The sequence below is a fragment of the Sciurus carolinensis genome, chromosome 3, assembly GCF_902686445.1.
Source record: "Sciurus carolinensis chromosome 3, mSciCar1.2, whole genome shotgun sequence".
Classification (NCBI taxonomy): Eukaryota; Metazoa; Chordata; class Mammalia; order Rodentia; family Sciuridae; genus Sciurus; species Sciurus carolinensis.
Genome location: NC_062215.1, coordinates 514,492 through 541,897, shown reverse-complemented (window position 1 = coordinate 541,897; position 27,406 = coordinate 514,492). Strand labels below are relative to the sequence as shown.

Here is a 27,406-nt window from a genome sequence, read left to right as displayed (position 1 = left end):
AAGGTGCCACATGATTTCCAGTCGCCATGTGAGCCACCTGCTCCAGGACCTTCTGTCCTTCTCACTGATCAAGCATGGCTGTGACAACAGACGACCAAACCCAGACTCCTGCTTTGCTGCTCCCACAGCCGTCCAATCTGTTTTGCTAAACAGTCAGTGATGAGTGAGGCCTTGCTCACCCACTTCTCTAGGCCTGGAGGTGATGGTTCAGATCTTCTGCTAGGGATTAAAAGGCAATGGGAAACTGGGTACCATGGCACACACCTATAATCCCAGCCACTCGGGAGGCCGAGGCAAAAGGATCATGAGTTCAAAGTCATTCAGCAACAGCAAGGCACTAAGCAACTCAGTGAGACTCTGTCTCTAAATAAAATATAAAATAAATAGGACTGGGGATGTGGCTCAGTGGTCAAGTGCCCTAGAGTTCAATCCCCAGTACCCACCCCCCACCCCAAAAAAGGTAATGGCAACTGGGCACTATGGTGCATACCTGTAATACCAGCAGCTCAGGAGGCTGAGGCAGGAAGATCACAAGTTTGCAGCCAACCTGAGCAACTTAGTGAGACCCTGTCTCAAAATAAATAAAGCCTGGGATGTGACACAGTGGTTGGAGTGCTTGGCTCCATGCGCAAGGCCCTGGGTTTAGTCCTCAGTGTCACAAAGAAGCAGCTGCAGTGGTAAGGTTCTCAATTGTGGCTCTCCCATTGTTTTGGTCGTATGATTTGCATATTCTAATTACCTTTTTAATATAAAAAATCAGGCATGTTTCCATTGATTCAATGAATGTGTACCGAGGGCCTGCTTTGTATATGGCAGTGAGTTTTCTAGACCATGAAGTACAGCTGTGGACCCACAGGCCAGGGCTTTGCACTAATGGAGCTTACATCCTATTGGGGAACAGCCCACCTATTGACCCACCCACAGAAACAACAAGGCTGATAGGGCCAGGGAATGTGCTGGGCAGTCAAGGGGTTGAGGAGCAAGGGGAGAAGAGGTGAGCGACAAGGGCTGACCCAGAGTGGCAGGAGCCCCAGGGTGTTGTGAGTACTGACAAGGTTGGTAGAAGAGGCTGTTGTCCCTCTGGGCCCTCTGTCTCTGAATCTGTACCATGTGCACGTTACTGTTTCAGAGACTGGTTACTGGATGCACAGAGACCCAGAGGCCTGAGTGCAGGGGCAGGGCAGGGGCAGGTTGGGGATGCCCAGGCACTGGGATGCTGGGCAGACCACTCTGATGGAACCTGCCCGGGGTTGCACTGTGAGTGTCAGCAGCATCCCTGCCTGGCCTTGTGCAGCATTGCTGAGGGTAGAATCACCTGCTGGGAATCTTTTCGCAGGTGATCCAGGTGGAGGTGTGGCACGTCCCCCACTCCCATGGTGCTAGGGAAGAAACACAGGGCCTCACATATGATGGCCAAGCCCTTCACCACAGAGCCATATGACCAGAGTTCTTTTTGTTTGTTTGTTTTTGGTACGAGGTATGGAATCTAGGGGTGCTTAACCACTGTGCCACATCCCCAGCCCTTTTTATGTTTTATTTAGAGACAGGGTCTTGACTGTGTTGCTTAGGACTTTGCTAAGTTGCTGAAACTGACCTCAAATTTGTATACTCCTGCCTCAGCCTCCCAAGCCACTGGGATTACAGGCATGTGTCACTGTACCCAGCTGCATGTGTTCCTTTTTTAGTATATGTGTCATTCTGTCTGTCTTCCTGTGACACGTCCCATGTGCAGGTATGTGAGCTGTTTCTGTGATCCCAGTTCAGCCGGCTTTGCAGGGCGTGGCCTCCCTGGTGCTGCCCCTCTGAGCCACATGCCTCACCCTCTGCCACTTGCACTTTTGTGCTTGTGTCTGTGGTTTTTATCATTTTGAGAATGTCATGTAAGACATGGAGACTGACTTTTTCCACTCAGCAAATGCCCTCAAGACCATGTGAATTGTAGCTCAGCTTTTCTCCTATTGAAGGACGTTTGAGTAGTTTCCATGTTTTGGTTATTGCAAATAAACATGCCGTGCTTGTGCAGTAGGTGCCTGTGGACACATTCACTGTGCAGGGTAGATGCCCAGGAGTGCATTTGCCTGGTTATATACCTGTTGTCTGAACTCACTTTCAGAGCAGCTGTACTGTTTTGTTCCTCCAGCAACGTAGGAGGGGTGTTTCCTTACACTTCTTCATCATGCGTGGTGCCATCAGACTTCTTGGTCTTACCTGTTCTCATGGGTTTATTACTTTATTATTGTTATTATTATTATTATTATTATTATTTTGTGTGGAGGATTGGACCCAGGTGTGCTCTACACTGAGCTATACCCCAAGCCCTTTTTGTTTTTTTTTTTTTGAGATGGGGTCTTACTACATTTCCCAGGTTGACCTTGAACTTGTGATCCCCCTCAGCCTCTCGAATCTCTGAGATCACAGGTGTGTCTGGGATCGAGGTTTGCATGACTACAGTGACTCGTGATGTTGAACATCCTTTTCTGTTTGTTTCCACTTTTATGTCATCCTAGGTGATGTGTCTGGTCAAGTCTTTTGCTTCTGTTCTAATTGGGTTTTTGTTTTCTTGTTGTTGACCTCAGGCAGCTCTTTTTATCATGTGGACAAGAGTCCTTTCTGACCTGGGATTTGGGAGCATCTTCTAGAAGGCAGGAGTGAGCATGTTCTTCTGTATTGATGGGCTTTGGCAGAGCAGCGCGTGCACTTGCACCTTGGGTGGTGGGTGTGTGTGGAAATGAGAACTGGCAGCACTGGCTGGTGGGTTACTGGCTTCTGCTCTGTGGCCTGAGCAGCTGAGGGTGCCATTAATGGCCAAGGGGAGCCCTGTTTAAGTCCCAGTTTTGGTGTAGGTGGAGACTTTGAGAGTGTGAGGGAGGTGTGGAGGCAGAAAGGGGACTTGGATGCATTTGGCTATGTGTGGTTGGAGCTCAAGGACTCAGGCCTGGATGAGTTCCCAGGAGTGAGCACAGAGAATGTAGAATAAGGGGTGTAGGCCTGGGCATTGGACTGTGGGGGCCTATGAAAAAGTAAAGACCAGTAAGAAGTGAGGAGAAGCCCTTAGGAGACAGGAATCTGAAAGTGTGGGATCCTCCAGGATCCCAAGGAGGGGCTGTTGCTTCATCAGGGTCTACTCTGTCCTCATGCACCTCACAAGGGAAAGAAGGGAAGGAGACCCATGGCAACCAGTTCAGAGGAGAGAGAGTCACTCTGACTCTTATGCTACCACAGAAGAATACCAGATTGGGTAATTTTTAAGGAATAGAGATGAATTTGGCTGGATCTGGGGGAGGAAAGTACAGGAGTGCGCACTGGCATCGGGTGAGGGCCGTGACCTAACAGTAGCAACACTGGGCACATAGGAGAGAAGACGAGGGACAGGAATCAGGCCAGACCCCTCCTTCCCATGGTGACAGCATTAATTCTTCTGAAGGGCAGAGCCTCATGACCTGATTACCTCCATAGGTCCAGCTCTTAGTAGTGCTCCATGGAAATTATGTCTACCGTGGACTTGGAGGGCACCTTTGGATCCTGGTGAGTGAGAAGTGAGCACTACCACTCTAAGTGGAGATATCACCTTGAAGATGTCAGTGGAAGTAGGAGGACCTGTGACTTCTGTGCTGGACCTTTCTGGTCAGTCACCCAGTAGGATGGGTGGTAAGCAAAGCAGGCCTCCACGCCGGCGTGGACATACAGAAAAACTGAACCAAGCTCCGCTGGCTCTCTGGGCCGTTTGTAGATGTACAGTAGGGTGCTGTTCAGCTGGCTTAGAACTGAGACTATAGGGCTGTTTTAGATTTTATTGGAAGGGATTCGACTTGCACCACTCGTCATGTCTAGGATGCCGCATTGAGTGGAGCAGAGTGCTCAGTTGCAAGCCTCTCCTAAGAGTCCAGGTCTCTGACTCTTGTTTACTCAGTGAAAAAATGATGGAACTTCTTCCCCTGCCCCCACCGCCTTTCTCTTTGGTGGTACCAGGGATGGAACACCCAGGGCCTGGCAAATGCTAGGCAAGCACTTTACTGCTGAGCTACAGTCTCAGCCTTTTTAAAATTTTATTCTGAGGCAGGGTCTTGCTAAATTTCCCAGACTGGCCTTGGACTTGCATTCCCCTCCCTCAACTTCCTGAGCATCTGGGATTACAGGTTTAGTTGACTTGTCTTTCTTCTCTTTTTGGTGGAGTGGGGGTACTGGGGATTGAACCCAGGATGTGTAGCCATAGAGCCACATCCTTAGCCCCCCCCCCTTTATTTTTTTTTAAAGATTTTAATTTCAGACAGGGTCTCGCTTTAAAGTCTTGCTAAGTTGCCGAGGCTGGCCTTGAACTTGTGATCCTCCTACCTCAGTCTCTCGAGCCATTGGGATTATAGGCATGCACCACCATGCCTGGCTGATTTTTTTTCTTTCTTAAATAAGAATGCCACCACAAAATTATCGATGACTTAGTGACCCAGATATACTTGTATGCTTATTTTAGTCTTTTTCTTTTTTTCCACTGGTTAATTTATTTGTTTTATTTTCTTGCTGCTGTTGTTATTGTTATTATTTACAGTGCTGGGATGGAACCCAAGACTGTATGTGTGCTCGGTAAATGTTCTACGATTGAGCTGCATCCTCAGACCTGAGTTTTTATTTATTTATTTATTTATTTATCGATCGATTGATTGATTGATTTTCATTGTAGATGGACAAAATACATTTATTTTTTTATTTGTTTATTTTATGTGGTACTGAGGAGTGAACCCAGTGCCTCACGTGTGCTGGGCAAGCGCTCTACAACTGAGCCGCAACCCTAGCCCAGACCCAAGTTTTTATTTTAAGTCTGCTACAAGATCTAAAACATTTGCACACATTAATAAAAATAATTTTAGTTGTAGATGGACACAATACCTTTATTTATTTTTGTGTGGTGCTGAGGATTGAACCTAGTGCCTCACACATGCTAGGCAAGTGCTCTACCACTGAGCTACAGCCCTAGCCCTGCACACTTCTGTTTTTTTTTTTTTCCTTCAGTTGTTGATGGACCTGTATTTTTATTCATTTATATATATGCAGTACTGAGAGTTGAACCCAGTGCCTCACACATGCTAGGCAAGTGATCCATCACTGGGCCACAGTCCCAAACTCCTGCACACTTAATTTTAAAGAGCAGTACAGACTGTTTTTCAGGTCTACAGTTTTTATCATCTGATTTGGCTGATATCACTGGTGTTTTAAGAAATACCTTGGGCTTGGGGATACAGCTCAGTTGGTAGAGTGCTTGCCTCGCAAGTGTAAGGCCCTGGGTTCAATCCCCAGCACCACCAAAAAAAAAAAAAAAGTACCTTGCTTGTGGTTTTGCTTGTTAAGAGATGTGTAAATATGGTGAGCTTCAAAGTGGGGAGATGTGTGTCCTCACTTGCAGTACCTGTGGGACACTCAGGGACTCTGGTGGGTAGCAGACAGGCACTGACTATTGACCTTTCTTTTTCAGGTGCACATTCAGGTTTCCGAGCACAAACATCAAGATAACATTCACGGCCCTGTCCAGTGAGAAAAGGGAGAAACAGGAGGCTCCCGAGTCCCCGGTGAAGCCTGTGCAGCCACACATCTCGCCCCTGACCATCAACATTCCAGACACCATGGCCCACCTCATCAGCCCCCTCCCTTCCCCTACAGGCACCATCAGGTAGGGCAGGGACAGGTGGATGCTTGTGGGTTCTTATCACAGCACAGCTCCCAGCATGCTACCTCCTCTCCCTACAACTGACTCAGGCAGAGAAGGATGCTCTGAGGGTTTTAAAAATAGCTCTGAGTTTTGGGAGACTGCTTTGAGTTTCTGCATTATAAAATGCAATTCCCACCTGTCTCTTGTTTTCACTTATGGATTCTTTTTAATGAAGTTTAATTTTATGGATTTGTGATATTGGTCTAAAGTCAAGGTAGGTTTTAATCTGAATTTTGAATTTCTTAGTTTGTTATAGTACCATTTAAATTCTGAAAGCTTGTACTTTGGTTTGACCACGTTGAGGTAACCAACTCTTCATTGTAATATTCTGAGAGACTGGGCACTCAGAAGCAGAGGATGGGCGCTCCAAGCATGTTGGCTTCCACAGGCAGAGCCTGTGACTAATGCACTGCTATAGCTTCAGCAGAGTGTGCAGAGGATCCTGATGGAGGACAAGGAGCAGCCACAACTGGGGACTGTCTTTGTGCTGCTGTTGGAGCATGTAAGGTTGCAGCACATCGTATGGGCGCAGACCAGGTTAGCCTGTTACGTTCTGCTGGTTCTCAAGTGGACTGGAAACCAGGCTGAGGCAGGAGGATCACAAGTTCAAGGCCAGCCTCAGCAGCTTAGAGACAGCCTGTCTCAAAATAAAATTAAGCACCCCCGAGGTTCAGTCCCCAGGAGGGGAAGGAAAGAAGGGAACAAAACATCCACAGAATGAGAGAAATACTTGCAAATTACATATCTGATAAGAGGTTAATATCCATAATAATATGAAGAACTCTTACAATTCCACAACAAAAAGTCATATAACCCAGTTGAAAAGTTGGCCAAAGGATTTCTCAAGAGGACACACAGGTGCCAGTGAGTACACTGGAAGAGACTCAGTACCACTCGTCAGAAGTGTGAGTCACAGCTGCAGCCAGACCCCCTGCCCAAGCCACTGTCCAGTGGGCCTCAGGCCTTCCTCACTACCGTCTCCTCTGTGGCCACTTGGCTGAGGACACTGTCTTCTCTTCCCACCTTGTGGGAACTGTCCATGACCAAATGGACTATATGGAACTGTCACAGTCTGTGAGCCAGCCAGACTGCTGCCAGTGCTCACTGAGCAGTGTGAGAAAGGAAGAGGTCCAGCTGTTCCTCTGTCAGATATAGCGCTGGTGGGAACAGTGGTACTGAAGGCCGCCGTCCACAGGTGATGTGAGCTGGCTGGCAGCCTTGAATTGGGAACCAGTCTTGACTCAGTGTCCCTTGGTGTCTCCTTCGTCATCACACTGTCCCCTTGCTTGTCCCTGCACATCCTGCATACTTGTCCATCAGCGAAGCCCTCCGTGCTTCATGGAGTGACGGGGCTGCCTCTTCAACTCTTGCACCTGCACCCTCAGGGGGGCTGATCTTCAGACTGTGTAGCGTAGCTGCCAGGGCTGCGTCGTCTCCTTCCTGTTCCCTCGCCAGACCTCAAAGGTCCTTTCCTGACATTCAGTAAAGAGCATTTAACGGGTGAGCACAGTACTCTGAAGTGCCACCAAAGTGTGGCAACGAGGCCCTTTTGAGTCTTCTTTTCCAGTGCTTCTCAAGCTCGTGCTAGGTTTCTTGGTTGATTTTGTTCCCAGAAATCTATCTACTTGCAGTGCTTCTCTTTTTCCCTGAACACCTCTGTTACTGAGGGTTTTTGAGGAGTGCTGTCTTGGTGTCCTTCATCTCAGCGACTGGTTCTGTTCACATGGTGTGAGTGTTAGCTGCAGAGCGAGCATGGCCCAAAGACACTGCTGTTTGACTTGTCCCAGTGCACACAGCCTGTTGTCAGCCCAGAGGTCTGGCTTGATTCCCACCAGCCCACCTTGTGGGGAAGGTGCCATGTACCCTTGCTGGTCAACCTGTGTCCTGGGCTAGCTGAGCTGTGGCCCTGTCCTCAAGGTGTCTTCTGCATACTCCCCACTCCAGTTCACCATGTGTTCAGTGTCCCTGGACCCATCATTTGGGTTCTAGGTGCGTTCTGGAAGAGCCTCAGTTTCCTCACAGGTGAAGAGTGGGCCATTGCCACCAGAGAATTTGTCATAGAGCTTCACGGGATGACAGTACAGAAATCCGTATTGCTTCTTGGGTGATCTTAAGTTGCACAGAGGATTGTTGAGTCTGTTTTTCTACAAGAAATAGAGATTCTCTCAATTCCCAGAGTTTTTGTGTTTTCATTCCCTGACCTCAGAGCCAGTTATTGAAGCATAGCATACGTGCTCTGTTGTAGGCTAAAGGAACTTTTTCTCTTCCACAGCGCTGCAAACTCCTGCCCATCCAGCCCCCGGGGAGCTGGGTCTTCAGGGTACAAAATGGGCCGTGTGATACCATCTGACCTCAATTTAATGGCTGACAACTCACAGCCAGAAAATGAAAAGGAAGCTTCAGGTGGAGACAGTCCAAAGGTAAATGTCTTGTAGTCAGTCTTGCAGCAGGACCCTGGGGGACCTTGTGTAGCCACTGTCCTGTCTGAGGCTCATGTTGCAGTGATGCAGACATCTGTGTTGTTGGGATTGATTCTGGGAGTGTCTTTTCTCTGTTGGCCGAGGCTCTGTTGGGGCAGCTGAGGACTCCTGGTGCTCACAGTTCATAGTGCAGTGCTCCAGGAGGGCACACAGACAGCCTGGGAGGGTGCGTCTGTCCCCACGTGGACAATGCAGTTGATGACCACTCTGTGACCCTGAATGTTTTTATCCTTCAAGGATTTGTCTAGAGGACAGAGACAGGAGTCAATATAAAACAGGAAGTTGAAATCACAATGAATGCCCAATTGGAACAGTGATTAAGATTTGGTGGCCCAGTCAGAGGCATGTGAAATATTTACCAGTGGGGACGTGCTTTTGATGTAGAGCTAGGCAGAAAACACAGTCTGACTGTGTGGTGTTGCCTCACTTACATGTCTGTAAGACGTGCTACATTTGCGTGGAAGGACGTGGAACAGCCTGGGCGTGAATGAGCCACAGCTGTGCACGAGGCGCACATGACAGTCCTCAGGTGCGGAGCTCCACAAGCCACAGCAGAAGGGGGATGGTGTCAGAATCCAGCCGAGCCCAAGCACCCCGACCTGGCGTGGGCTGTAGTGGTGCTCACTCTACAGAATTTTTTTAGTGGACATGTGTATCGTGAACTTTTCTGTTTTGATTATTTTCAATAAAAATGTTGACAAATGTGTCTAAGAAACTGTCAAGGAAACATGGCACCACAAGCAGTGATAGACTTTGTCCTGTGTCAGCACCCGGTGCTGTGAAGACTGCAGTTGAGCCGCATCTGAGCGGGGGTCCTCACTGTCCTGGCTCCTCTCCTGAAGCTCAGTGCGTTCCTGTGGGAGCCTGGTGAGGCCTGAGTGCTCAGGCAGTGTTAGCCAACAGAAGTGGGACATGGGGGCTTTTGGGTGCTGGGCTTTAAGGTGTTTTTTTTCTGTTTGTTGAATGGCAGCAGAACACTGGTGCCTACCACCAGCTCCAGGACCCAACCTGCCCCTTCCGAGACACCAGGTCTTGGCTTAGGCCTGTGTTTATCCTAAAACAGCATCAGCTTTAAACTTGGTATAAGTAGGATAATCTCTCTTTTTTTAAGATGTGTAGATGGACACAATCCCTTTACTTATTTTTGTGTGGTGCTGAGGTTTGACCCCAGTGCCTCATATGTGTTAGGCTTGCTCTGCCACTGAGCTGCAACTCCAGCCCCATAGGATAATCTTGAATGTGTTCTTTGCAAACTGGTTTTTCATTTACTTGCATTGCTGTTTACTGTGCTGGTGTGTACATTTTCCAGAAGTTCACTCAAACCCTGGGAACTTTTCCCTCAACTTGTGCTGCAGTAAGTGGAATTTTGAGTTGTCACAATGACAAGAAGCTACTGGCACCCTGAAAGACCCAGGACCAGGGATGCAGAGTCTGCCTGGGCTGCCTCAGACCTGGGTTGGAACCTTCCTCTGCCTCCTTCATGCTCACCACAGGTGACAGCCTGTGCAGGACTGGCATGGTGTGCCTTGGGCAGCTCTGCCCTGAGCACTTGGCACCTCCTGCCGGGATGGGCACCTGGGGCTTCTCTTTGCTTCATTCCTCCCACTCCCACTGGCTCGCTCTTTGCTGCGGGTCAAAGGTTCAGGGCACATTCCACTGAACTTGAGCAGCTTTGCCCTGTTTTACCGGTTTTGCTTTGTTTTTGCCATTTGGAGAGAGAAAGAGTGTGTGTGAGAGATTTTAATCTTTTTATCCCACCCTATACTTTTCCATTTCTTTCTTACAGGTTTTTCAAATTTTGTTACTTTTATAATAGGAAAAACGGAAAATTGTCAAAGAAATACTTAAAAAAGAGAATCCTGAATTTTAGTAAAAAAAAAAAAAAATTATGCTTATTTTAATACTCTTTTTTTAAATACAGGATGATTCAAAGCCACCTTATTCCTATGCACAATTAATAGTACAAGCGATTACAATGGCTCCTGATAAGCAGCTCACCCTAAATGGAATTTATACACACATCACTAAAAATTATCCATACTACAGGACTGCGGACAAGGGCTGGCAGGTAAGTCATTTCAGCCTGTTGGTGCGATGTCCATGCCACATATGCAGGTGCTAGTTGACGGGGGAGGGAGTTAGCTGGCACAGATGCAGGACTGAGAGGCTGCCTCTGCACAGAGCTGCTGAGGTGCCAGGATGTGGGGCAGGAGCAGTGGTCTAGAGAGTCAGGCCTACGGCTATTACTGGCTTGGAAGTGCCTGTGTCCTGACAGGATGCCTGAGGCCTGGGTTGTATGGGTGTTTCCTTTTGACCTGTACAGTTCACCTCCGGTATCTGAAATAGGGTTTGGAAACCTCACCTGTTCTTTGCTTGGGCAGTCTTCTGCCTGCCTCACCTACTTGTGCTGAAATACACAGACAGTTTCCAGAGAAGTTTCTTTTCTTCTAAAAACATCTACAGTTGGCTAAAAACATCTACATAAAACAGATGAATGTAACAGGCCACGACTGTGGTGTCAGTGACTTGGGAGGTTGAAGCAGGACAGCTGCTAATTCAGGTCCAGCCTCAGCAACTTGGTGAGATATTGTCTCAAAAATTAAGCTGGGTGCAGTGGTGCACACCTGTAATCCCAGCAGCTCGAGAGGCTGAGATAGGAGGATCATGAGTTCAAAGCCAGCCTTAGCAAAAGCAAGGCACTAAGTAACTCAGTGAGACCTTGTCTCTAAATAAAATACAAAATATAGGGCTGGGGAAGTGGTTCAGTGGTTGAACACCCTTGGGTTCCATCCCCTATACTGAAAAATAATAATAATAAAAGAGAGAAGAAATGTATGCTTATGGTTTTTTAAATTCATCAAATAACCAGGAATGGCTACAGAATTCCTTTGAGACTTTGGTTTGGTGAGTAAATATCTCTTAACAAAAGTGCTTTTGAACCCTATCCCCGGTTTAGTGAGGGGTAGGTGAGAGGGTGTCTGCTGTCAGTTGAAGGGTGGAAGTGTGTAAACATGTCATATTAAAAGATAATCTACCAAGCACATTTGCAGTGGGTTCGGGGTCTTTGGTCATGGGTGATACACAGTGAGACCCAACCTCCCCTCTTACTGTCCATGCAAGGCGGGATTTCTCAGTCGACAGGAAACATTGGATTTGGAGAATAGTTCCGTGTCAGGGCTTTTAACCTTGCATAATAAATTCCAACCATGTTTGCCATATTTTAGTCCATGAGGGAACTTGTGTTTAAAACAAAATATAATAAAAAGAACAATTTAGATGCATGTTCTGATAACCAGGGCTTGGTAAACGAGGGAAACACCCCCTGGAATACAGCGCACAGTACTGGGCATGTGAAGTACCTTAGGGTATACGTGCAACTTTTTACATGCAAAATGCTGATGATTTGAAATACTGGTTCTTGGGGCTTTGAGGAAACCAGTATTTTTGAGAAGCGTGAGGAGACTTTCATGTGTCTGGTTGTGTTTCCATGTTTTCCTAACGTGTGGATTTGTGAGTTACTGAACATCGATTTTCTTGCTAACAAGGGGGAAGGATGCGACCTGAGTCGTGAAGGGCCTTTTGGGGAGCCGGCTCTTGGGGACAGGCAGCCTGGGCCATGGGCATCTCAGCATGACCGAGATGTAAGCACCCCTCGGCTGGACTGTTGTTAGCACGGGTTTTCTTTTCTGCCTAGTGACCATGGTCTGAAAGACTGGCTGTGTCTTACCTGAGTGAGGCTGCACTGGGTCGAGTCCTGCCTCCTGTCTCGGGCTTACTGACTGGGAGAGGGACTGCCTGCTGCAGACCCCTGAGTTCTCTTCCTGTCCTCAGTTTGGGATCCTGACCTGTGAGCTCTTCACCCTGAGCTCTCCGGCGCCCTTCCCAAGACATCCGTACTCACCATCTCCTGTGTGTCAGGCCTTATTCTGACTTCTTCCTTGGCCTTCCTGTTTTTCGACTGTGTTTCTTGTCTTTTTGAGAAGGGTTCTCACTTAGTTTCCCAGGCTGGCCTCTGACTTGCGATCCTCCTGCTTCAGTCCACTGTATAGCTGGGATTGGTCATGCACCTCTGTGTCCTTTTCTTTTGAGAGAAAAATAAAAACTGTCAAAATAATAGTCCATTTTTTAAATGCAGATTTCCTGCTGGCATCCTGGTCTCTGTAATGGGAACAGGGCCATAGTGTGCTTGGTTCCTGTCCCAGAGAGGATGTGTTTGAATGCTCCCCTTCCCTCTCAAGCCCTCAGTGGGGTCCATGACTGCCTCTTAGACTTGGGTTTAGGATTAGGATTTTATGGGTCTACCCTTGGTTAATCTGCAGAGGAAATTCCTGGATAAAATAAGATGGCCTGAGTTGGTCCATCTGGAAAGGTGGCGTATTGATTATGATTGTGTCTTTCTGCCAGAATGACATCTTATGATTCTATCATTATGAAAAGTTTGAAGAGACTGGATTCTCGCCTTCTAAGGAACCAACACTGGTTTGGGGCATGCTGTGCGCCCACCTCAGCCCTGACCTGGAAGCATTCCCACACGTGACGTGTTCATGGGACGTGTGCTCATCCTTGCAGGCCTTCCTGTGCATGTGCACACTGCCCAGTGCTCAGTGCTCTGTGGGACTCCACACACCCAGGGAGGGTGCATAGCATGGACCACCTGCCTGAGGGCTGGGAGCTATGGCTTGGGAATGGGTCTTTGCTGGCAGCCCCGACAGGAAGGGCTCTGGGCAAGGAGAACTTAGAGGTGTTACAGATCTTCTCTTCACGTTCAGCATTTAAAAATAACAAGCCACTTTTTCTCTGAAAACTGATTTCTGGATCATCAGAATCCAGTACTTGGGTTTGAACACGTAACAGTGAAAATGAAGAACACTTGTCCTATGTTGAACCAGGTGGCACAGGCCTTAAGATACCTTGGGAGTGTGTACTTTTCTGTTTGTGTCTACCTAAAATGTCTCATCATGTCCTTTTATTTACTTCCTCCTTTTCTCCAGAGCCTTGTTGACTGGGAAATCGCAGGTGACCCTTTGTAAACTGGCATCTTCTTTGCTGGAGGGTTGTTACTAAGCAGGTGATTAGAGAGGAGGCCAGAACCCCCTATGGTGGTGCTGGCTGGGTTCTGTTAAGTGGTCAAAAGAGAAAGTCGCAGCTCCTGAGCCTTAGAGCTTGCGGCGGCCCCTTAAGTGCTGTTGGTGGTCACAGAGCTGCCTCGCCTCTGCCATGTCCTGTCCCTGCTCCCCTGGGTAAGAACCTGGCTCTGAAGTCCCATTCCCACTGTGCTGGGGCATGCAGGTGCAGTCGCTCCCACTGTCCCTTGTGCCCTACCTGGGCCATGGGTGTTGGTGGGTGAGAGGGAGCTGTGAACCTGCAAGACACTTGAAAAGCTTCTCGCTTATACAGGTCTCATCCAGAATGCTTGGGCCAGGATGTTTCAGATTTCAGGCTTCTTTGGTTTGGGTATATTTGAATATACACCACTAGATCTCCTGGGAGAAGGAGCCAAGTCTAAAAAAGGCAGTTCATTACGTTTCTTACACACCTTAGGAACGCAACCCAGGAGCGATGCTGAACAGTGTTTGCGGAACACCTGGCCCAGTGTGGAGTGTTGCGCATGGGGTGTCACGCTGGTGCTCAAAAGTCTCGCATTCTGCTGGAGCATTTTGAGTTCTGGATTTTTGTACTGGGATGCCTAAGTCTGAGCTAGCTACAGCTTTTGCTGGGGTTGCTTCTCTTGGTCCACAGTCTTGGTGTATCTCTCTGTCTCCTCCTAGTGTGAGAGGGCTGACATGGTGGGCAAAGGGTTGGTCTACGTGTCTTTGGATGTTGAGAATGGATGTTTAATTCGGAGGAACTGAGAGGAAGATTGACTGTCAGCTATACCTGGTGACAAACACCATTTCAGGTTGTCTTCAGTTGTTAAAATGTACTGTTATCATGGTGTGGTGACCCACCCTGTAATCCCAGCTGCTCAGGAGGCCAGGACAGGAGGATTGCAAGTTCAAAGCCAACTTCAGCAAGTCAGTGAGGCTCTGTCTCAAAATAAAACATAGAAAGCGATGGGGATGTGGCTTAGTGGTTGAATGCTCCTGGGTTCAATCCCTAGTACCCTCCCCCATCCCAATCAATGTATTAAGTCTCAACAGAACATGTATTTGTACATGATTGTACCAGACACAGCCAACCTTGCCCCTTTGTGCTTGCTGCCCGTGAGAAAACTCAGATCCACAGGAGCCAGAGGACTTAATTCAAGCCTATGATTAGTTAGTATTTTGAACAGTCCTTATTACTGATTGTGCAGTAGTATTTGACATGTGTTTGGTTTCCTAGCTGCCTTTGACAAATCAGAATTTCAGACCATGGTTAGCAGTTCTATTAAGATTAATTGGGGGATTTAGAAATGATTTTGGGATAACCCCAAATTTTATTTTGAGTTTGAAAATTTGTTGAAGTTTAAGTCTACTCAACAGTGTAAATGAATGGACTGTTGATTAGTCTGTGACTTTGATCCAGTTTTGGCCTCTGGTGTTGCTGGTTCAGGCCACAGTGGGGAGCTTTCCTTAGAGTCTCCCTGGGTAGATCTACAGCTGGGACCTTTGGAAGTAGAAGGATAGACTTGAGTTGAAATTTTTTCTGTGCGTCTGTGTCCTTATTGTGCTGTGGACCTATGTTGCAAACAGATCCAAGGGGCTGTTCCTGGAAAAGTGGCATCAGTGATAATGCCCAGCCGCTGCCAGTTTGTTAAATACTCTGTACTGTGTCAGTGCACTTCACATGGCTGGCAGACTGTGAGCTGACTCTGGGCACTGTGGTGATGTGAAGGGGTGGCTTTGCATCTGTGTCTCTGAACAGGGAAAGCTAGCAGTGAGGTCTTGGCTCTGCCTGGAAGAGGCGGGTGATGGCAGCGGTGGGCCTTGGTTTCCTACCTGGGAGTTGGAGGTGGACAGTGGCATCTCTGTGCTGCAGTCCTCATCCTGCTCCAGTGTCCACCTGCCTGCATGTGGCTCAGGAACTTCATGAGTTGTGTCCCCCTCTCGCTCTGAAGGGGTCAAGCCCAGGCCACTTCTGTACCAAGTTTTGCTCACAGGGAGGGCTGCTTCCTTCCAGCACAGTACTGCCTTTGAATTTCACTCTTGCTCAGCAGGAACTGCTCATCCAGGTTTCTGCTTTATAGGGCACTAAAACTAGGGCACATTTTTATTTCTCAGCAAAGAATTATATGAATTCTACGTATTTTTTTATGTTTCATAGAATTCAATTCGCCACAATCTCTCTCTGAACCGTTATTTCATCAAAGTCCCGCGTTCCCAGGAAGAACCAGGCAAAGGCTCCTTCTGGAGGATAGACCCAGCCTCTGAGAGCAAATTGATAGAGCAGGCTTTTAGGAAAAGACGGCCTAGGGGCGTGCCTTGCTTTAGAACCCCTCTGGGACCGCTCTCCTCTAGGTAAGGAAAAAGGAACCTCAGGACCTAACCTGTGGTCCTAAACTCCTTCAGTGGACTGGTATCGTCCCCTTCTGAACACGAAGGGACTGCCAGGCGCGTTTTGATTAAATGCTGGGATGGGGATTTGAAAAGGTGTTGGATGTTCCCATGTGTCTTGTTCCCAGTGGCCGGAAACACTTGAGCCCCTCCAGTCTTGAGCTCCTCCCTTCAGTGCTGCACTTCCTCTGGCTCCTGCACCTTGTTAAAGAGGCAGCGGGCTTGCGATGGCCTTTCTCTTCTTTGGCATGTGAACAGTTCTCTAAAGCTACCTTTTAGCTGCTCAAACTCAAGATTGTTTATTTGCCTGATTTTAAAATCACCCATTTTTAGCTTCATTAATATTCTTGTTTTTAACCCCGCGCCCCCCCCCCCAAAAGATAACACCCACGTGAAGTGTAAGTCTTAATGTCCCCAGCTTGCCCACTGCCTGCTCCTGCTGTCTGACTTCACAGGAGCTACTCCAGAGGGCAGTAGCCCCAGGCCCAGGGTGATGCTGCCCCAGGTGCCTGAGCCTACCTGAGCATGCAGCTCAGTTTACAGGCGAACACTGGAGAGTCAGACTCACGGAGCTGCAGTCGGTGGGCAGAAGACCAAGGACACCCTTTTGCAGAGTGAACTTATTAAGACAACAAGCCCTCTCCGAAAGGGATCACTGTAAAGACTGCTGTTTTCTTTTGGTGACTCAGGAGTGCCCCGGCCTCTCCCAACCACGCGGGAGTGCTGTCTGCTCACTCCAGTGGTGCCCAGACCCCCGAGAGCCTGTCACGGGAAGGTTCGCCAGCCCCCCTGGAGCCTGAGCCCAGCGCCTCACAGCCCAAACTCGCCGTCATCCAGGAGGCCCGGTTTGCCCAGAGTGCACCAGGTGAGTGCACTTGGGAAGAAGGGTGATTGGACACCTGGGCCAGCAGAGAGGCCACAGCCGTACTTGCCAGAGAGACTGCTCTGCCTCGTGCTTTCTGCCCAGTACCTGGGCGTTAGATTGTAGGCTTTGAAAAACTAATAGCACTGGGAATGTTTAAAAAAGCCAGTGAAGGTTCTTTAAATGGCACTGTATGTAGGTGCATGAACTAATTTAGAATTCACCTGTTTCTCAGTGAGTCCCTTTGTCATTCAGAACTCCATAAAACAGATTCCACCCCCACTAAAAGCACTCCATAGATTAGACACACTAGGGACTGACTAGAAGCAGAAACGTGTCCACTTAGTAGGTGAGCACCGTACAGTTTACTTACAGTGTCATGTGTGCCCTGGTGAATTTAAAAAATATATATAAACAGTGTGAAAATGTCCAGCAAAACTGTGGTAAGACTGGACTGCAGCTCAGTGGTAGAGTGCTTGCCTCACATGTGGCAGGCACTGGGTTCAAACCTCAGTTCCATATAAACATGAAGAAAGGTATTGTGTCCATCTGCAACTGAAAAAGAAAAAAAAAAAAATAACTGCTGTTGGGGAAATGTGCATTTCCTCCCCTTGGGGTTCCGGCCACGCTGACCTGGAGGACACTTCCCTCTGTAGCACCTGTCATCTGTGTGTTTCTTTAGTCCAAGCCCCCAGCCAGAAAGGGCAGCGAGTTGGGGGCAGAGGCTTTTCAACAGCCAGAGTCAGCTGCAGAGCATCCTGTCTCTTGCCAGGTGAGTGAGTAGATCTTGTGGCCTGGTCCTCACCACCCATGGACATTCTCAGGAGAAAGAACTGTGGAGAAAGGTGTTATCAGGAACTGTAACAGAGCAAGTTGCACTTTTAGCAAGTGAATGTAGGAATTACACATCCCTCTTAAGATACCACACCTTTCTTACAAAGCAAATTGGGGCCACATTCGGTACTTGAAGTTAAAGTCTGTGCTGAATGTGAGTACTGAGTTTGGGAAGGTGTGTGGAACCTAGGCCGTGCCAGCCTCAGCCCTGCCTCTGCCTCTGCCTGCCCTCTACAGGCTCACCCCTGTCTGGCCAGCCTGTCTTAATCACCGTCCAGCGGCAGCTACCCCCTGCGGTCAAGCCTGTTACCTACACTGTTGCAACCCCAGTGACCACCTCCACCTCTCAGCCACCGGTTGTGCAGACGGTCCACGTAGTCCACCAGATACCAGCAGTGTCGGTCACCAGCGTGGCTGGACTAGCCCCAGCAAGCACTTACACAGTTGCGGGCCCAGCAGTGGTCACTCAGGCAGCGGTCCTGGCCCCTCCCAAAGCAGAACCACAAGAGAATGGAGACCACAGGGAAGTCAAAGGTGAGCATGGGAGAGGCAGCCGCTGTCAGCTGTGTAGCCAAGGTGTCCACGGTGGCTCAGTGTGCCATGTGGTTTGAAAGACATTTCTGATTTCTTAATTTAAACTGGTAAGATTTTTATCAGCACTTCGGTAATACTAGTGGATGTTATCTCTCCTTTTAATTTTAGTGAAAGTGGAACCTGTTCCTGCGATAAGCCACGCCACACTGGGTGCTGCCAGCCGGATCATCCAGACGTCACAGGCCACCCCAGTCCAGACAGTCACCATCGTGCAGCAGGCCCCTCTCGGTCAACACCAGCTTCCAATAAAAACTGTAACACAAAACGGGACCCACGTGGTGCCAGTGCCTGCTGCGGTGCATGGCCAGGTGAACAATGGTAAGAAGTGCCTGGTTGCTGTGTCCTTTCCTGGGCGCTGGGACTGGGCGCCCAGGTCCTTCTCTGGGAGGAGGCAATCAGTGTCCCAGTGCTTTTTCAACTCTGGTTTTGTCTGCAGACGCAACTGCATTTCTGAGCTGTTGGAAATGCAGCAGCACAAAGACACAGGAGCTGGTAAGGGCCGGGCTGTTGTGGGACTCCATCTGAGACAAGGAGCTCCTCAGCCCGTCAGACAGAAGGGCTCCTTCCTTTCTCTGATAGGTGCTTGTGCTGCCTCGCAATGACCTGAAACTTGGGTGGTGGAACATAGTGTCTTAAATACCCTGTGCTGTGCTGTGGTTCATCTACTGAGTGGCGTCCTGCGCATGGAGCACTGTGTTGCTGGTAAAGGGTGGCAGTAGAGAATACTGCTTTTGTGACCTCTTTGCTCTGAAAGCTCTTTGGAAGCCCATGCAGCGAGTGTACTCCAGCCTGTTCTGACAGGCGTGGAGGACTCAGAACCCTCAGGAACACTGGGCTGCCTGCCCTGGCCTGCCCTGTGGAGCCATTAGGGAAGGAGCCCTGGACTGCCATTGAGGCCACTCAGCAGTAGGGTCCTCAGGGCTGGTGCTTTACAGAGGTGTTTTAGGGCTGGGGTGTGGCTCAGTGGCACAGGGCTTGCCTAGCATGTGTGTGACCCTGGATTCCATCACCAGCTCTACACACCAACCAAGGGCATTTCGGCATGGGGAGCACTTGCTCTCTTGCACAGGCACAGGTGGCACCATGATGCCATACTGGCACATGCCAGCACCCTGCACCTGAAGCCACAGAGTCAGAAGCCTCCAACCACAGCAGGCTCTCTGAGCTTTCTGTGAAAAGACCCAGGACCAGAAGGCTTGGTTGCTTGGGACTCCACGTCCTGGTTCACAGACGGGACTCCTGTGCTTACCTCTCCTGTGTTCAGTGCCGCCTAGTCCCTCCCAAAGCCTGAGGGAAGCGTGAGGACTGGTGCCTTGTCTGGGAAACCTGACAACCTGAGCATTCTCAGATCTGAGGGCACTGCCTCCTCCCTCAAGCCTACATCTCCTGCTCCTGCCATGTGCTTCCTTCTGAATGGCTGAGGTCACTTGAGGCTTGACATGGTAGACATGGTAGGCTTCCCTGCAAGCAGCCAGAAGTGGATTGAAGTGGAGGGGGGTCTGTCTCACCTGGGTTTTGTTGTCCTTCCCAGCTGTGTGACAAAGGCACACCTGTGGTTCCCAGTTGCCATGCCAGCAGTGTTGCTGTGGGGTCTATGCAGCGTGGGGCATGACCAGGCAGAGCGGCTGTACCCAGGAACATGCGTTTTCTAGGTGCCAGGTCCATCCAGTGGCATGGAGCAGCTCCAGACCTTCTGTGTCTGCCTGAAGTGCATTTGAACAACTTTGTCTCTCAGCACATTTAAGTCAGTAACTGATGCTTTTCATTTAAAATTAAAGCAAGAGGTTTAATTTTCCAGTATTGAAAATATTGATGTTTTGAAATAGAAGTTTTGCATCATTGTTGGGCATCCACTGCAGCATTCTGAGTATGACCAGGCGCGATGCCTCTGGTCCTGTTCCCTCTCTTCCTCCTTGTGGGTTCATGCTGCTCAAAGCCTCTGCCCATCTTTTCTCTTGGCAAGAAAAGGTAGACTTAAACCCTAAAATCGATCTGGGAATAAAAAGAATTGACAACATTACTAAAGAACTGATCAAAACCAAAAATAATTTGTTTTAAGCAAACACTATTTTTCAGGAAAGTACATTGTTTCATTTTCTGTTCTTAGCCTAATTTTACTTCTTTCCAGTGGAGCCAAAACCTTCCTGATTACCTATGGTGTCATTCAGAACCTGAACAGTTTTTACTGTTTTTTTTTTTTTTGTTTTTTTTTTTTTTTTTTTTTTTTTTTTTTTCCTTCAGTGCTGGGGATGGAAATTGGGGCCTTGCACATTCTAGGCAAGAGCTTTACCACTGAGTCACACCCCCAGCCCTTCTGAAATATTTTGTGAGACAGGGTCTTGCTAAGTTCCCCAGGCTAGCCTTGAACTTGAGATTCTCCTGCTTCAGCCTCCAGAGTCGCTGGGGTTACAGGTGTGTGCCTCTGCACTCAGCTCACAATCACCTTTTGACATCAGACTTTTCTTTGCCCGAGTTACACAATGTCTGCATATCTTCTCTCCCCTTTTGACCCCAACTGCCCATCTATGAAGCGGGACATGGAACCCTCTTCCAGAGCACTGGGGGAAGAGCTCTTGAATGTCTGCTGTGAGTAAAGCGCTTCCTCTGCGACCTGCAGCACTGTAAGGGGAATGACTGGGCTGCCTGGTGGGTGACTAGTGTCTGCAGAGCAGGCCACGGCACATTGAGTAGCGAGAGTTCCTCCCCCACCACTGGGAGACCTGTGGACGGTCTCCTGTGTGCCCTCTGAAGCTACATGTGTTCAGTCAGGGCTGTACAGACAGTTGCCTAGCTGGTGCTGTTTGTTCCCAATCTCTGAGGGTGGCAGGTGGCCTGGTACCTTCTGGCTGTCCCACCCGGAGAGGAAGCAGGGAGGACACACGCGAGTCCTTTCCAGCTGCAGAGCCGTAGCCATTTGCTGCCAGGACAGCATCAGGTGCTCCGTCAGGAGTGGGCACTTCTGCTGGGGAGCCCTGGGCGGAGAGCGGGAGAGGCAGCGCTGTTGGGCAGCATGGTCCAGGTCCACACATCAGCGTGAGCACCCTGTCCTAACACTCGCTCCAGAGATGGGGCCTCTGGGGAAGGCTGGCTAGGGGAGGGTCTGGAGCAGAAGCAGATGTCATATGATGCTGAGCATCTGATGTGAAGGCCAAGGCACAGGGGACACTGAGTTGGACCTCTCTTGCCCTTGACAGTCATTCCTGGGAAAGAAAAGGAGCATCCATTAGCTTTGAAAGTCAGAATAATCACTAACACACATTTGTTTTTCTTTTGTGGGATGGGAGGCGCGGTGCAAGAGATTGAGCTCAGGGCCACTTTATCACTGAGCTGCATCGCCAGCACTTTTTATTTTGAGACAGGGTACCGACTGCCCAGGGTGGCCTGGAACTGCAGTTCTCCTGCCTTGGCCTCCTTTGCAGGAGTGGCCACCATGTCCTGCACCCATCCCTCCCCCTTTTTAATGCCATCTTGGTGTGAAGTGGCACCTTATGGTGGCTCTGACTTTGCTTCTCTAATGGCTGGTGATGTCAAGCACCCTCATGGGCATGTGCTGGGCAGGGTCTGTTGGCTGGCACTTTTGCCCCTGCTTCAATAGGGTTGTCTTTGTTACTGAACTGCGGGGTCTCTTCATGTGTTCTGAGTGTTAGACCTTCATCAGATACAGAATGTAGCAATCTTCTCTCCTGTGGGTTTTTTCACTTCATAGTATCCCCTAACAGTTTTTAATTCTGATGAAGTCTAGTTTACCGTATTGTTTCTCTCATTCCTTGTGTTTGGTGTCATATCTGTGGAACCACTGCCTGGTTTGGGGACGTGAAGACTTCCTCCTAGCCAGGCATGGTGGCACAGCCCCGGGTGCCAAGGCAGACATGAAGGAGAAGGGAGAGGCAGGCCTGGGTCTGCGGTGGCTGCTCTTCTCAGCGACTCAGGAGCTAAGGCAGGAGGAGCACGCTTTCCAGACCACCCTGGGCAATGAAGCAGCACCCTGTCTCAAAATGAAAATTTTAAAACACAGGCTGGGATGGGACTCCATGGTAGAGCACCCCTGGTGTCAATCCCAGCATGCCCCCCATGCCCCATGACTCCGTGTTTTCTCCTGGAAGTGGTGTGTTCTGGCTTCCTTTAGGCCTTCAGTGCCCTGTGTGCTGGCCTCAGCTTCCACTGTGCCTGTGCTCCTTCCCCATGTTGGAAACAGCCACAGACACATGCTTTGTTTCTCCCTGTTGCCTTGATCTTTATGCCTATCTTCGTTCTGATACCAAGTTTTAATTACTGTAGCTTTGTAGTAAGTTTTAAAATTGGGAAGGGAGAAGCCAGGCTCATTATCTATTCTGGGTGCCTTGCAATTCCATGTAAATTTTAGGATCATAATTCCACTTCTGCAAAAAATACTGTTGGGGAGTACAGCAGTAGGCCAAGTATCCTCCTGCTAACACTTGTGCACACCTGTAATCCTAGCAACTCAGGAGGCTGAGTGAGGAGGGTTGCAAGTTCAAGCCAGCCTCAGCAATTTCGGTCCTGTTTCAAAATTTTTAAAAAAGGGGGATGGGGGCAGGGTACAAGTGATTGAGCCCAGGGGTGCTCCACCACTGAGCTACATCCTCAGCCTTTTTCATTTTGAGATAGGGTCTCATTGAGTTGCTGAGGCTGGCCTCAAAGGCCTCCTGCCTCAGCCTCCTGAGTTGCTGGCATTACAGGCATACTCCACCGTGCCTGACTTCAAAATAATTTTTAAAAAGGGGTGGAAGTTGGGTGTAGTTCAAAAAAACAACAAAACTTTTGAGATCTGATAGGGGTTACATTAATTAAGTCTCAATGAGAGTATCCTCACCTGGAAGTATTAACATGTCTCTTAATGTGTAGCCTTGGGGTGTCTGATTATTTCAAACAGTCCCATTTTGTGGTTTTCAGAGTATAAGTCTTGCACCTCCTTAGTTAAATGTCTTGCTGATATTTTGTTTTTCTATATGGATTTATTTTATTTCTGTTTTCAGTTGTTGATTGCTGTAGTTTAGAAAAAACAGCTGATATTTGCGTGTGATCTTGGACCCAGCAACTTGGAGGAATTCATTTACAAGCTGTAATAATAGTCTTGATTTGTGTGAATGTCTGTTCATATTCATTCTTATATTTTCTTAAATATGAGTTTACATCATCTTTCAAGAGAGACCATTTACTTCCTCTCCCATTCGTTTTGGATTTTTTTTGTGGGGGCGGGGGCTGGTCCCCCTTGTGCTGCCCTGCTCACCTGGGCCCCTGGGCTGCAGCCACCTCCCGCCTCAGCTCCCAGTCGCTGCCCTGCTCCTCCACCTTGTGCTTCCTCCACCTCTTCTCAGGCAGGAATAGCGGTGGAAAGAGGTGCCCTTGTCTACTGCCCATCACAGGGCCATCAGTCTTGTTCGGTGTGGCCTGGGATGTGGCTTTTCCCTGTGTGGACTTCAGTGCTGTGACTTCTCCTGTTCCTGTCTGAGGGTCTTCTCCCTGGCAGGGTGTTGAGTCCTGCCAGGTGCCTTTCTCCTGATGGATGCAGTAGTTGTGTGAGCTACCCTGTATTCTTGGACAGATTGCACTTGGCCACCGTGTGTGCCCTGGTGATGTGCTGCTGTGCAGGCCGGCTGGGGCTGTGGAGATGCCACGCTTGTGTTCTTGAGGGGTGCCAGCCTGTCCTTCTCGTGTGGTATGACTGCCTCAGTGAGCTGACAGGTATTCCCTCCCTTCCTGTGTGTGGACGATTTTGAGGACTGGTATCAGTTCTTTTTTTTTTTTTTTTAATTTATTTTTGTAGTTGTAGATGGGCACAGTGCCTTTATTTTATTTTTTATGCGGTGCTGAGGATGGAACCCAGTGCCTCACACATGCTAGGCAAGCCCTCCATCACAGCCCCAACCCCAGCCCCAGCCCCTGGTGTCAGTTCTTTTGAGGTTTGGTAGAGGACTGTGCTGGGGTGGAGAACCCTGCTAGCACACACCGATCCCTGGTTCCACCCGAGAATAAACAACAGAGCAGCAGCATCCAGCCACTGCCAGGCTCCCAGGATTGACCACCTGGCCCAGGCCTTGCTGCTTAGGGGCTTCTGTCAGTCACATTATTTCTTCATGGCTCAGGTGTAGAGTCTGTCCATTTTTGCCATTGATGACAGGAATTTCACATTTGAAGCCCGAGAACCTTTTATTCAGCTGTTTGACATCTGCCAGTGACTCAGGAGCACCAGGGCTCCTCTGTGTTCCCTGGTTTGAGCACCTGTGAGACTGCTTTGGTTTTGTCCTCCCATGTCTCTGCTTCATTCTATCACGTCAGTACTTATACAGATTGTTTTCACTTTTATTTATTTGTTTAAAAATTGTTTTTATGTACATTTTTAGTTGTGGATGGACCTTTATTTTATTCATTCATTTATATGCGGTGCTGAGAATTGAACCCAGTGCCTCACAGGTGCTAGGCAAGCGCTCCACCACTGAGCCACAACCCCAACCCTTGTTTTTCCTTTCAGACTCTCATTTTCAATACCAGCCCAAGATAAAGTTAATGTTTCCGTTATTCATACTGAAGATTCAGCAGATGTAACCTGGCTTTCTTCTGCTGGGCACAGGCCATAGCACTTGCACACAGCCTCCGCTTGTGGGAGGGCAGGCTGCGCAGGGCGGTCCTTTGGAGGTCCGGCCCAGTGGCTCTTCTGCTCAGGGGTGCTCAGTCCATCACCCACGGTGGAGGCCTGCGTGCCCAGGGCCTGTGTTCAGTGCACTCACTTGTGCTGAGGCACCCAGCCTGTCCGCGTGGAGCTGGAGGAGAGAGCAGCCCAGGTGCAGTCCCCAGGGCTGGGCAGACATCTGGTATGCTGAGCCTGGGTAGAAGTCGCACCCTGATAATTCCAACTCCCGGGGCAGGTCTGCTGGGACCCTGGCCCCTGGGACTCTGCCTGGGGGACAGGGGGTGGGAGAAGGCTGCCAGCCTGCTGCAGGCCCCAGGGATCCTGCGTGTGGTACCAGTGTTGCCCTGGAGTTGTCATACTGTGGCCCCTTCCTGAACAGAAACAGCCCCGTCCCAGCCTGGGCCTGGGAGCCCCACCCATGCTTCTGCCCCTGGTGTAGGGGGTGTAGCTGCTGCTGGGCAGAGTTTCATGCTGCCACCCACCTGCTCTTGCTGCCCACACCTGGTTGGAGGAGAGCCCTACGTGACCAGCATGGCAGTCAACCAGGGCATGCATAGCCGCTCATGCAGGGGTGGGCAGTGGGAGAGACGGAGGCTGTGGCCAGGCCACCTGTCCCCCAGGCCGTCCTATTCCTGTCTGCCTGGATTGCATGCAGTGCTAGTTCCATCTTTGCAGATTGACCTACACGCTGGCATTTTTGGCGACCCAGAACCAGTACTCAGTGTTGCTTGAGTCATTCTGATGGATGGGTAGCTGAGGTGGAACAGGGGACACGCCCTTGGTTAGCCCCACAGTGCTGTGGGGTCCGATAGTGCCATCATGTTTACCTTTTTGTACTTTCTTTGGTTTTGCTGAGCTGATATTGGGTGATCCTATGTGCAAGTGACTGTGGTGTTCCTCAGAATATGAGTTCCAGCCAGGTATGAGCCACAGCCTGTCTGTCACTGCCTTGAACAAGGCGTCTTTAAGCAGATATGCAAAACTAGAGAACCTGTTAATTGATGTGGCGAACTGCTGACTTGGCGTGCCACCTGCTGGTGTGTGCACCTGCCCTCCAGCTGTGGCAGCTCCAGGGGGCTGTGTCCTGCAGCCTGGCTAGGGGACTGTCCTGAGCTCCTTCCTGCCATGGGCAGTGAGTTGGACCAGACGGAAGGGTCTGGAGGTCTGAGGTGGAGGGTGGGCCCCATGTGTGTGCAGTTGGTGTGAGGCTCCTCTGGGCATGGCACAGACTCGCCCCTGTGACTTGGTGGCTTGTCCAGCAGCAGCAGCACCGCTCCTGGGGCAGTGGCCTGAGCCTAACAGCAGTGCTGCACCGGGGATTGGGGCGGGCCAGTGGGAGGCCATGTTCCTCCTGCTCTGGGCCTGCCCTTGGGGGTCTGTGTGGTGCCCTGGGGCGGCTCTGACTCCTGCTCTCTTCAGCCTCAGCGAGCCCTTTACACATGCTGGCGACCCACGCGTCGGCCTCGGCATCCCTGCCCACAAAGCGCCAGAACGGTGACCAGGCGGAGCAGCCGGAGCTGAAGCGGATCAAGACGGAGGACGGCGAGAGCTTCGTCATCGCGCTGAGTGTGGATGGGCCACCAGCAGCCGTGCGGGAGAAGGGCGTCCAGAACTAGCGGCCGGAGCTCCTCCCTTGGCGGCTCCACGGGCTCGGGAGCAGCGTCCTGCAGGTGGACCCCTCGGCACTGACAGCCCAAACCCGGTGGCCTTAACACTCCTGGACGCAGTCAGGCCGCCTCGCCCAGGGCCAGCACCGGGGAGCACCCGAGGTCGGGGACCGGAGCGAGGCGCGCTTCCCCGCAGGCCCGGCCTGGATGTGCCACAGCGCCATGGCCCCGAGCACACGGGCAGGAGGGTGCCCAGCTCCTGCTCCAGCTCCGGCTCCAGCTTCGGCTCGGTCCTCCTGCGGACGCCGGGCCCAGTGCGCCCCCACGCGATGGCTGCCCGGTGAACTGGCCCACGCCCGCGGTTCTGGGCTGATTGTTTGCGTTGACTTGTCCCTGCATAATCCCACTTAAGTAAAGCGAGTCTCCGAGTGTTGTGTCCGCTAAGACGACAGAGCCCTTCCCTCTTTCAGAAAGCAGTCTGTTTCGTCACCTTCAAAACCGCGCCCTGGTGGTTTGGGATGGGCCACCCTGGGTGTCCTGTGCTGGCTGGCAACCTGCTGAGTTCTCGGCAGGCCCTGGAGGCGAGCGACTGCTGGTCGCCCTTGGTTTGCAGGAGTTTCTCTGGCCTTGAGGAGTGGTCCTGCAGGAAGGCCAGCCTCTCCTATAGCGGCACCGTGGCTTCGGCCCTGGCTTCCGGAGCGTTCCTGGCTAGGGCCCAGAAGCAGAGCAGACAGGCTCCAGCCTCATTGTGAATGTTCAGTGCCATCATCATAACATTATTTATTTAAATGTAGTTATTTTGGTATTTAATTTTTTTTTTAAAGAGGAAAAAAAAAAAAAAAACCTGTATTTTCCTGGTGGAATGAAATGGCTCAGAATGGTATATTTAGGCAACTTTAAAACATTTCTTATTTGCATAAAGACCAAATACGACAGACCTGTCCTAAGTGTCGTGCGTCGCCCCTGGGGCGCTGTGGCAGTGTTGCTGTGGTTACCACACGTGTTGGAGTCATGACTCAGCCACTGAAAAGTAAAGGTGAGGCCTGCCAGCCCATCTCTGCCCCGCGGTCAGCACCCCCGTTGCAGTGGGCGTGGTCCCCACAGGAGGCAGTGGGCAGCGCAGACCTGGTGCCGACCGGCTGCCTTGTGCTTGGACACACACGGGCCTGCAGGGTTTCTGCAGGCAGTTGTGATGGTGGGTGGGCTG

The 27,406-nt window shown here is 50.1% G+C and overlaps 1 protein-coding gene across 1 annotated transcript in view; it reads left to right on the top strand.

The window, feature by feature from the left end:
• Foxk2 (forkhead box K2) overlaps positions 1-27,085 on the top strand; it is a 62,042-nt gene extending 34,957 nt beyond the window's left edge. The window contains exons 2-9 of the mRNA XM_047544879.1: positions 5,465-5,659; positions 7,971-8,118; positions 10,100-10,246; positions 15,424-15,617; positions 16,343-16,518; positions 17,587-17,883; positions 18,052-18,261; positions 26,012-27,085. Of these exons, the coding sequence (XP_047400835.1) occupies positions 5,465-5,659; positions 7,971-8,118; positions 10,100-10,246; positions 15,424-15,617; positions 16,343-16,518; positions 17,587-17,883; positions 18,052-18,261; positions 26,012-26,208 (1,564 nt within the window). The 3' untranslated portion in view covers positions 26,209-27,085. The remainder of the gene's footprint in view (positions 1-5,464; positions 5,660-7,970; positions 8,119-10,099; positions 10,247-15,423; positions 15,618-16,342; positions 16,519-17,586; positions 17,884-18,051; positions 18,262-26,011) is intronic.
• The last annotated feature ends 321 nt before the right edge of the window (positions 27,086-27,406 follow it).